The 12,245-nt window shown below is 35.1% G+C and overlaps 1 protein-coding gene across 1 annotated transcript in view; it reads right to left on the bottom strand.

Annotated features, from left to right (window-relative positions):
* Positions 1-12,245, bottom strand: part of LOC109537509 (putative dipeptidase UREG_03382) — a 154,042-nt gene that overhangs the window by 17,011 nt on the left and 124,786 nt on the right. The window contains exons 7-8 of the mRNA XM_048664663.1: positions 3,239-3,390; positions 3,000-3,176 (exon numbers count right to left, since the gene is read on the bottom strand). Of these exons, the coding sequence (XP_048520620.1) occupies positions 3,000-3,176; positions 3,239-3,390 (329 nt within the window). The remainder of the gene's footprint in view (positions 1-2,999; positions 3,177-3,238; positions 3,391-12,245) is intronic.

The raw sequence follows: 12,245 nt of genomic DNA, 5'->3' as shown, positions 1-12,245 counted from the left end.
AATGCTACTTCCGTATAAAAGAAAAATACTGTTAAACCATGACGTAAATGATGAAAGAAAACTGTGTTAGCTTAATTGTTAATTATTTCATTTGGGGGCTCTTGAATCGCATTTTTCAGTTGGTTTTGGTGTCTCAATGAATTATTTCATTCATGTTTTATTTATACAAAAAACACTTTATAAACACTTCAATAAACGTCTCGTGCGTAAAAAACAGAATAAACACATCCATTGCCGTTTTCTGGGAAGAACTTACGAACAAAAAAAGTGAATATTATGATGCCATCAAAAACTCAAAAAAGACACTTTTATAACGCGAAACAATAGCTTACAACACCACAAATACTTTTTCCCTTTCCGATGAAATATCAAGTTTATAACTGAGGATTTGTCTCCACGTATATCACGGTCTCCATAGCTTTACTACCTGCCTGTTTTATAATTTAATTTGGAACTCTTGGGGCAGAATTTCCATTAAATATTGTATTTTATGGGGTAACAAGGACAGGCAAGGTGATAATGAAAATAAATTATATTGGGCGCCCCCATTTCGAACTTATGTGTCTCTATCTCGCCGAGACTGGGGAATTTAATATCAATACAATGGTTTTGGTATTGGAGGAAAAAATATTTGGCTCTTACGGCGGAGCGACGAATATGTGGAGGAAATGCGAATAATAGAGCTGATATTAGAGCGAATTCAACAATTACTCAGAGAAAGAGGCACTGGATCGGAAGGTACGAGTATCCGCCCTTGGAACACGTACATCCATGAAATATGACCATTTATGTTTTCTTACATCAGCCACTATTCAAGCGCGGAAATATTAGAACTAAGACGACAAGAAAGAGCAATTTATTCAGCGAATATACGACCGAAAATGACTTTTATGTCAGCAGTCAATTTTCGCAGAGAGGCGTCGCATCGTAAAAAGATATTGCTCTCAGGTTTGAGCACATTACTATTTTAGCAGTGCCAAAAAGGATCATGGCAAAATCGAGTTAGATAACATTAGGTCTAGTTTGCATACTAATTTCCTTTGCAAAGTGCAAGCCATTCCTTTCATTGTCTTCGAGAGACTCTAATTCTAATCAATTGTATTGATTCTTCATCAGATGTGCAAACTCTGAATTTTGACCAATTGGAGGACAATTGTATGAAACAAAAGCCAGTTAATAAACAAAATCAAATTGGAATTTTTCTTAATTAAAATGCAATGAGCCAAAACAATGTATTCAATGTACAGGGCGATTCACTGTCGATTGCGTATTAAATTTTTACCGAGTCTCAACGCTACACTTCAGTATAAAATACTTATCAGCGTGAGTACGTTTTTCGTGCAATTCACAAGCCTTTCAAACCAAATTTTTTCTTTATAATTAGACAATTTCAGCTTTCTAGATGATCCAGTTTTATTGTCAGGAATTTTTCGAATCCACCCCATATAATTCAATAGGAAACAATTTTAGCACTCTACGGACAATTTTAAAAACATTGACTCAAAGAAGAGTGTTTTAGTGTGCGAAAATTCTAAATGAAGGGGATTTTTCGCGGCTTAAGCGGACAAACCATTTTTGGAATAAGAAAAATTTACTGCTTTCGGCAGAACTTGAACCTGCGAACCTCATGAGGTCGCTTACAGAGTGAATTTTGAAGCCTTCAAAATTCGAAATAACTAAGGCTTTGAGCCAATGAAAGGGATTTTTCGCGGCTTAAGCGGACAAATAATTTTTGGAATAAGAAAAATTTACTGCTTTCGGCAGAACTTGAACCTGCGAACCTCATGAGGTCGCTTAGAGAGTGAATTTTGAAGCCTTCAAAATTCGAATAAACTAAGGCTTTGAACCAATAAAAGGCATTTTTCGCGGCTTAAGCGGACAAATAATTTTTGGAATAAGAAAAATTTACTGCTTTCGGCAGGACTTGAACCTGTGAACTTCATGAAGTTTTTGAAATGAAAAAACTCTTTTAAATTAATTTCGCCTTTAACAGGCAAACACTGAGCGTCTCTTCACCTTCTTGGGCTCTAAAAGCCCGTCAAATCGCCAAACAAAATATTTAGTTCAACTCCTATTGTTTCATGGGCATTTACAAACGAGGAAAAGTCGCGAAATAAAGTATCTAACGAGTTTTAACTCGCCTGTTCATTTAGCCTAACAGAAATAAAATGTATGAACATCAATTTGAACAAAGCAATTGTAAACACAAGTTCTTTGCTCGGCATTTCCGACCCATTTCGTGAGATTCTGTGCAGTTTTAATATAAAAAGAATATAAGCCCGAAGGAGTCAAAGGAAACAGTGAAGTCCTTATTGTGCGACGAAAATGGAATGTCTTTTATTTTTCGGTCGCCTAACTTGGGCTTGGAAGTGGTTTTTATCGGGCCATATTGTAATTTTCCTCAGCAAACGCAATCACTCTCTCAAACAAACGAACATGATCACTAACTGGATAAAGCTAAACTGGAAAATTCGACAGTATTTTAAGTAGGACGGAAGAAGGAAGAAAAAAGAATTGTCTAGTAAAACAGAAATATCCTATTCTTTCAGTTCGAGTGAAGTATCAGGAATAAAACAGCAAATGCTGTAAATCATTCTGTTCGCAACAAAGTGAATAAAACCGAAAAGCTTTCCTTATTCAATGAGCCAGAAACTTGTGCATTCGGAATGTTGCTTTGTAATTTTATCGCATTTATATAATTCCCCAATTCTTCGTAAAGCTCAAAAAGCAGTTATTGAAGTAATATAAATCCGACAAAGTAAACGTTAAAGTTTCATTCCATCCTGGAGAGTTCTGACTTTCTGCTGACTACATTGGAAATAGCAGAGTAATAGAGCGCAATCTTTCGCTAAAACAATATAATTTGACCTGCTGTTTGATGGAAAGAACACGCTTATCTGGAAAGTTGCTTTGGGAGCAAAGTTTTCAACTACGCTTCCAATTATTCGACTCGGAATAGTTTCGTTCAGAGTGAACGTTTGGCTCGTTCCGTTACTTACTTGAGCTGAAACATGACCTCGTTCGAGCCGAGGCAAATCGGTATGACTCCAAGGACTAGTCGCCCACGGAGCCACGCCTTGAAGATCTTCATCAAACTTGAAACTCTTCAGTCTGTTGTGCACATATTTTCGAATATTCCACGGCAAATCGTTGTGCCCATCGATCAAGGGGGTGTCCTGCAAGGGAAACAGTTCGTATGTTCAGAAGAACGGCAGCAAAGAAAGTGAGTATGTCTTACCTGGAGCAGTCTGCTTGCCACCTCAAGTCTTTGCTCAAATGATGCCTCTGCAGTGATTTTAAGAGCGATGGGCACTCCAACACCAACAGCTGCCGCTAACAGTAAAACCACAGCAATAATCCACCAATGTTTTGCTGTTAGGTCCAATCCACCTGAAATTTCAGAAAAAATGTTCTAGTAAAATAACTGCTGAGTTTTTGCTTCAAAGAACAAATCAGTTCAGTCTTAGTTTTTAAACGTTTACTTTCAGGTCGTTGTATAATAGAATTTCTAGTTAGGATTTTCTGATGACCTCTGAAGTTGCCTGATGAAGCCAAAATTTCTATTCTACCTCGGCATCAATTATTGAGTACAAATTGAAAATAAAACACTCGAAGAACACAAAGCTTTTCACGTCGCCCAATTTCGTCCAGTTCTGTTTGGTCATAACAACAGTTGTGATTGATTTCATTCGAATAAATGCGCCTAAACCGTCGCATCTATTTAAATTAATAATTTTACATGGCACGGACAATAGTCCGGTAAATTTTCATATGCAACGTTCACAAAATACTTTATTATGATAAAATGGGTGAATATTTTGACCACGAGCTGAATGTAATTTATTAAATTTCTATCATTCATTTGTCATGGAAATTACAAAATGCTGTTCTGTAGTGGATTGTTTTATTATGTAGTAAATGCGGTGTAGATGAATTTGTTGCTGATCTCGACAGTCAAATGCAGCAAAACATGCACCAAAAGCGTTTATGCTTAAATTGTGATTTATGCAACTAGCATGGATGAGTAAAATCATCTATTATACATTAGAACGTTGAATGGCTGTTATTTTATACACGTTGTTTTATTTTTCACATTCTTATGTAGCAACTTTTTTATTTTTACTGTATCTTCTCATTGATTTAAATGTTTAAATTGCCAATTAATAGTGTTTCGATAGCAGTCAAGTGTGTATAAATATTTTTCAAATATTTCAAGTATTCATAGTAGAACAGGTTTTGATTGATGTTGCTCCTTCTTTCTGCAAAATCCGTCCATTTATGTTATTTGCTTTTTGCAAGTTGTTTCTTCAGATTTATATACCTTGTCACCTGGTGCATTTTTTTCTGATATTTTTTTTAACTATTGGGTTTAGTTTAGCTGTTGACAAAATAAGCTTGACGTTGACTGCATAACTTGAAGATAAGTTGTATATTGTTGAGGCGGATTCATTTTTTTACAAACTTCTTGTTGGGTATTTCGCCTCAAAACTTCACTGTTTCCTTTGACTCCTTCGGGTTTACATTCTTTTTATATTAAAACTGCACAGAATCTCGCGAAATGGGTCGGAAATGCCGAGCAAAGAACTTGTGTTTACAATTGCTTTGTTCAAATTGATGTTCATACATTTTATTTCTGTTAGGCTAAATGAACAGGCGAGTTAAAACTCGTTAGATACTTTATTTCTCGACTTTTCCTCGTTTGTAAATGCTCATGAAACAATAGGCGTTGAACTAAATATTTTGTTTGGCGATTTGACGGGCTTTTAGAGCCCAAGAAGGTGAAGATACGCTCAATGTTTGCCTGTTAAAGGCGAAATTAATTTAAAAGAGTTTTTTCAATATAGCAATTTTGCTAAAGTGTACCTTAAAACATTGAGGATGTTTGGAAATTGGTTTTGGATTTGATTGCTTCTCTGATTTCTGGGAAAATTCGTAGCGTTTAAAATAGTTTAAAATTAAAGTATAGTTTGAAGCCTTGAGACTTTCAACGAATTGGAAAAAAATTAATGTAGGGTCTAGAACTGTGAATTGTGCAGAATTTTCTTTAACAATTCGAAGCATTAAAACTTGATTCTCTAATAAGCTAAAATTTTTAGACGGAAGGGGCAGAGAGCGAGTTTTGAAGCCTTTAAAATTCGAATAAACTAAGGCTTTGAACCAATGAAAGGGATTTTTCGCGGCTTAAGCGGACAAATAATTTTTGGAATAAGAAAAATTTACTGCTTTCGGCAGAACTTGAACCTGTGAACTTCATGAAGTTCGCAGGTTCAAGTCCTGCCAAAAGCAGTAAATTTATCTTATTCCAAAAATTATTTGTCCGCTTAAGCCGCGAAAAATCCCCTTCATTTAGAATTTTCGCACACTAAAACACTCTTCTTTGAGTCAATGTTATTAAAATTGTCGTAACAACAAAACTAGATCATTTAGAAAGCTGAAATTGTCGAATTATAAAGACAAAATTTTGGTTTGAAAGACTTGTAAATTGCACGAAAAACGTACTCACGCTGATAAGCATTTTATACTGAAATGTAGCGTTGAGACTCGGTAAACATTTAATACGCAATCGACAGTGAATCGCCCTCTGCTCGAGCACTATTTATTTATCAATCTGTAATAAAAGACGTGAGGAAATTCTGTCTTTTTTAAAGACAAAAATTTTTGAAGCGAAATACCCAACAAGAAGGTTTTTAAAAAATACGTAATTTGAGAAACAACGTGTATATAGAAAAACTCATATTGGGAATTTAAAGATTAATCTACTTAAGCAAGCAGAGTAGGAAGGTAAATAACGAGCAGAATCCAAACTGTATGGTGTTCACGTGAAAAAATCAAACAAAATTAAGAGAGAGTCAAAGCAAAAGTATGCATCAGGAAAAAATGCAAGTGTAAAAAAATAAAAGCGATGCTTACGAGTGATTTATTAAAAAGTTGACAATTTGCAACATATTGGTTTTTGCAAAAAAATCTTCGAATTAACAGTGGAAAATTCAATTGTTGCACATGGTTTGCGAAATACACGATGTAGGAAATATTATTCAAAAATTATCTTTGCTTCGAACTTTAAATTTTATAAAACTAAGCTTTTCGCCCATAAAAAGCGAATAATTAAGAATTTTCGAAAAACTTTCAAACTGAAGCAAATGCGCTAATAAAAGTTAGTAATTTGCAGTACTTACTAAACTTTCGTAATTTCAATTAAAAAAGGAAGTAAACCGCAACGTACTTTCTATTTATGACTGGAAACAGCGGAAGAATAAATGATTAAACCTGATGTTGGATGAAAATTTCACCTATAAAAATCACAATTTGTCGCACGTTTGCAAACAAATAAATATTTGAATGGCAACCATTTTGAGGCGGCTGCAGGTTCTGAGTGTTTTCATTATTTACAGCCTTGTTTTGATACGCAAGGAATTCGCAACGAATAAAATTGCCTTAAATAATGCACGCGAATGTGACTGAAAATGAGAACGGAGCTGTTTAATAATGGAGCATGTCAGAAATGAAGCAGGCAAAGCAGAATATTGGTGCGAAACAAGGGAAACATACAAGTAAGAATCAAGGCATCAAAAAGACACCGAAAACGTTATCATTTAAGCCTCAGAAGTGATTATGCTGTGGCAGCAATGACAATTTAAAGCGATTGGTAAAAAAGCGGCAAAGTTCAACTTAATTAAGCGAATYGAGTAGAGCAATTGATTGGATAGTGCGAGCAATCGAACCTGCAAATCAAAACTCCATTAAAGCATCAATTAAGCGGCTATTGAAGATAACCACAAYGCTWTAATTATCTGTTTCAAATTTAATTAATCCCTAATACCTTAATGGCTTTATATCCGAAATCGAATTAGGATAATTGCACGGCCGCAAACTTCTAAGTTATATCGAAGTTTGCCAGAAATTTCACTTTGAATCGGGTAGTAATTCTATTAAAACTTCGCGCCGTTCCGGCTCTTCAAGAGCTGGGCAACTTTTAAAATTGCCCACACAGAAAAGGAACAAGTAATGCGACGCTATTTAAATGTGATCAATCGCGGATCATTAGCTCGAGTTGCTTTCCGAAAATCATGACCCGCTTACAGATTTGCATTCCGACGAAAGAAACGTGATTTTTCTGCAAATTGCTGCGCCATATAACGTTTCGAAAAACGGGTCTGCACCTCAAATTGTGCTGATCACTTAGAGGCCGATCTGAAAATTGCACGTTACATCAGAACTCCAAGCACAATGGAACTAGTATCATTTATTCACGGGAAAACGCCTGAGAAGCTGCCAATTTAAAAATTCATTTCCCCCGAACATATTAAATGATACGACAATGAAAAGCGGCGGAAAATCGCAAATTGAAAGAGTAAATTGGCGCACGTGAAATGGAAACCGAGTGCAAATAAAGTCGACGTCTAGCCTTCTATAACTAACGCATAAATAATTAAAATTAATCGCAATTTGGACGGATCCAATTTTTCCAAATGGAATTAAATTTCTCGGATGGGATATTTTAACGCCGGCTGGTTTTTAACAATTAACAAGACCATTTCTTCTCACTTTTGCGCGAAAATTGATCGCGATTGATTGACTTGAAAGAAAACTTGAAAACTTGACTTGAAAAAAAAAGAAAACTGGACGCTACAGTTGCGAAAAATACCTCCAAAGCCCGGTAATAACATATTTGCTGGAATTATTAAACCATTCCACAGCTGCAGCCAACTATTGGGTTACATACCGCTGGGACGGTTTTCCAAATTCCTGATCAAAATTGCTAATTTTGCTCCGCAGGTAGAGATGAAAGCTACATTTTTCTCTTGAACAGCGAAGCAATGCAGACAATTGAATAAAACAGGTTCAGAAGTAAGCGAAACGGCCAAAGCAATGCAATATTGTATATTATCTATGTCCAACATAAATTCTTTTTTCGCTTAACACCYCAACTTTGCTACAAAAACTGCAGCTTTCCATTGTCATGTCTGCATCTGGAAACAAAGTATTTTTTAACATATCGGCCAAACTATGCCAGKCCAAAATTTGCCTGAGTACAGGTTTAATAAAACCGCCATTATGAGCTGKTTTTGTCCCTTTTCGAATCCCTTTTGCCTCGGGGTTTGATCCCGAGATCCGGAACTTGGAGGCCTTTGTTAATTTTTCGACTGGTATGTTTAGGGATTATTGTTCCAGGAAATGTTCAAGTTTAATAAGAATATGGTTTATTAAGGCCTGTTAAAGCCTTTTTCTTTTACCTAACAATAAAGCTTGTAATTCTTGTAGCAGATGCAAAAAATTGATTTTCCATGTCTATTAAAGAATAGTTCAAATGCAGCTTAATGAACCGAGAAAAAATTAAACACTGGCTTAGAAGAAATATAGAATGTTAAACGTGTGAGATGAGGGAATCATTTTAATCCCGAATTGTTCAATTCTACACAAATACTGAGTAAGATCATTGCGAGCATTTATGAATGTTGGATGTTTTCATTAATTTACTGTTTATAATAATACTTCATATTGCATATTTATTCACTCATTTCCTCACTAAGTCTTTTGGAGTCGCTGATAATTGAATCGACTGAGCTCGATTGCTTAAGGAAGTGAAAGCGCATTATTTGGTTTATTCTGAAACAATAAATTACAACAAAAATTAACAATTAATACCGAAATGCGGTGATCAAAGTAGAATAATAAAGTTGCCAATTACAACATGGACATGGAGTGGAAAAAACACCAAAAGAGAAAAGGAGCCACAAATCAATTAAACTATTGTTAAATTTAAGAAGAAAACAACTTGTTTGATTTCAAAGTTGAAAATTCTGCATACTTTTTGTATTTTTAATTAAAAAATATATATAATTAATACCGAAACGCGGTGATCAAACTAGAATAATAAAGTTGCCAATTACAACATGGACATGGAGTGGAAGAAACACTAAAAGAGGAAAAGAGCCACAAATCAATTAAATTATTGTTAAATTTAAGAAGAAAACAACTTGTTTGATTTCAAAGTTGAAATTTCTGCAAGTTGTTTTCTTCTTAAATTTAACAATAGTTTAATTGATTTGTGGCTCTTTTTCTCTTTTGATGTTTTTGGGCTTCGATATTTTATTTTGCATCGATTATCGACACAGTATTAATTATTACGCTATTTTGCACATTATTCACAAAATATTTTGCTAGCTTTTTCTGTTTGCTTAAAGTTACGTGCAGTGCTTTAAAAAGCTTTAAGTTGCGTGAACATTTTTCTAAACTTAATTGTAAAATTAAACGATTTCCAGATTTAACAGTTCCTTCGTCTTTTAGACCCATAGTTTGGGCGCTTTCAGGTATGTCTCGACCAGGCTCTAGCTGAAACAAAAGTTTGCTTAGGAATAACCAATGAAATAAAACTGTGAAGCTCAGAACTAAAAACACGAATTGGAACAACAACTTAAAACACGCAAATTATGCAAATATGTAAAATACTGCATTGAGGCTTCAGCAGAGACCGAGCAAAGTTAAGTTGAAAATCGATTTTGCCAACGCACACACACACACAAGTGGTTGGTTTTTGACGTGCAAACAAACTCTCCAAAACACCCTCTTGCCAAGATACAATGGCACGGTAACTGTCGCTGTTTCTCAGCCCACGAAACCAACAAGTTTTACAGCACTTCCCTAACTATTGTTGCGAGACGCGAAGGAAAATAAAATCAGCTTCGCGCTTATTACCTTCCTAGTTAAATCCTTCGAGGAAACCCATTTCACACACCAGCAGCTGCATTAAATTTGCAGCCGACTCTCCCCTTAATAAGCAACCGTTTACATGCTTTCTTATCTGAAACTATTAGCAGTCTGGGCGAGAAGCTGAGCTTCAAATTATTAAAACTGCGCCTCGAGAATAAGTCGCTGATTAATAGTCGGACAGACTTTTAATTAAAATATCACAAGCAGGTAAACAGGATAGACTGAAAAAACTGGTTTGCCATTAACATCTTAGCCACTTTTCTACCGAGGAAGTTTGTTGACAATAAAACGTGATTTAATTACATGGTTAAATATTAAGGATTTGAGTGGAGGGAGTTCAAATATGAAGATTTCACATGTTTCTAGACCGTCATAAATTTACAAAAAAGCATTTTCTTTTTCCATTTCCAGTTCTTCCATCCATCACTCAGTTTTTTTCATTTGATGTTCACATAAAATACGACTGATATTTTATTGACTGTGTTTTCTGCAGTTTCAACCTCTGCAAATATGTTATTTTTTGCCTTAACACAGCGGCTATTTTCAAACTCTTGTTTATTATCGGCGACGAAACGAAAAGAAATATAAAATGCAAATTACATTGTTTTTACTGTAGCATGTCAATCCGCAAAACACTATCAAATGCCTTCATAAAAATATGCCTCTGGCTATTCTTTTATAGCTTTGGAAATAAAATTTCCTTTTCCGCCAATTTTAAATCATTTTTGAGTTCGCGAGCTTTATATTTGGCTTCATCCAGTTTCTTTCGTTTTTTGGATGCTCTGATTACTTTAGAATTTGATTTGTTTAACATTAAATAAAGTATCTTTGCTGTACAGCTCTCATGTAAAGCAAGTATGATTTTTTGTGTTCAATTTTGAGTTCATAGTTTCAACTCATGAACTAAAAAAGGTGAATTTTCCAGTTGCGTGGCTTATTCAAACAGCAAACTTCTCAAAGAAAAACAAAACCAAGTAAACAATCAGAGAACGAAAACGCAACACATAGTCTATACTGGCAGCTAAACATTTAATTGCTAAATACAGACCATCTCTTTGCCGTCGTTGCCTCAAAGTCGTCGTTTTCCCTAGTTAAATTTTCGCTGAAAGCGACCAAAGTGCAATTAAATCTGCACCAAATTCCCCCCGTTTAATTTGTAACGTGCTTTCTTATCTGAAGTTATTTAGCAGTTGGTGTGCAAGGCTGAACCTCAAAATTATTAAAATAATGCCTCGCGTAGACGGATGATTAGTGGAGGCACATTTTGTAATTAAAAGATGGTTACCAAAGGCTTTCGGTTAATTAAAATTAATTTTGCGACGAACGTTGCAATTTCTGACCGACCGCACTGTTTCCAAACAGTACCCTTGAATAGCCTTTGAAAAATCTTAATTGCCAGGCAAACGAACCTTAATTAGACTGCTTGTTTCGTGCGATTTCCCATAACTCGAACAGGGAAATTGTGAAATCAAAAGTTGCAGTAGCTGGCAAAACGCCGTGCAATTTTTCACCTGGCAGAAAGGGAAATTCAATAACAGCCCGATATAAACCGTAATATTTAAGATATAAGGCAATTCGCGACGAGCCCTTCATCTCACCCTCAGCTTTCCCTTTATGTTAACTTGAAAAGCACTTATATCTCCCTAAATCCAATATCCTTTATCTATACACTAAAGAGACATTGATTTCACCACCACAACCTCCGATTTGGTTAAACCACACACTAGCTTTGCAACATTCCAACGCAAATTTTGCATCGTAAATACCCTTAGACAATGGAAGGGCCCCCCGATCATAATGGAGGAATATATTTTGATTATAAATATGCAACATGCCTTAAAAGTGTCCTGAACTTGATTGTTTCAATCCGGTTCGAATTGACTCAGACGATATCATTGGAAAAGGTGTTTCCTTGTTTACGTTCCAATCTGTTTTGACCATGAGTAAGCCGAAAGCCAATAAGGAACGAAATCCAAGTGCACAGAGAAGAGTCATAGTCAATAACAAAAGATCGATTACAAAGGCAATTTGTTAATCTCAATGGTAATAAAGCCACATTTATTGCATTTTTTGTTCTCAAATAATCCCTTAAATTAAATTGTCATTTTTCCATAATACGACCAATTGGAGTGAAAGCATAAAAACGTAAAAGCTTTAATGGTTCATCAACTATTAAAAGGTAAACATTAATCCCCTTATCGGCCGTCAATGTGTACTAGAGTAAATGTTTTGTTTGCCATCGATAGCCATTTCCAACAGTTTTTGTAAATATTAATAATTTTTCCAGTGCACTTTCCAATGTTGTTCATTTTTAGAGTATCACGATACACAAATATACATTAATCACGAGTAATTAGCAACTTCAAATAAAGAGTTTTAGATCTTTTCAAGTGCTGACCTTTTCGTCTAGTTTTGTTAACAATATAAAGTGTAATTGTTAAATAAAATAAAAATAGGCGCAGTCGAGCGGATTTATTTTCAGGATGGACTATCGAGCGAATATCTATAGACAGCGAAGAAAAACCACAGCACCT

This window comes from Dendroctonus ponderosae, unplaced genomic scaffold (genome assembly GCF_020466585.1).
Source record: "Dendroctonus ponderosae isolate FM_Combo_2020 unplaced genomic scaffold, Dpon_F_20191213v2 Dpon_F_20191213_3, whole genome shotgun sequence".
NCBI lineage: Eukaryota > Metazoa > Arthropoda > Insecta > Coleoptera > Curculionidae > Dendroctonus > Dendroctonus ponderosae.
This window is presented reverse-complemented; position numbering and strand designations above follow the sequence as displayed.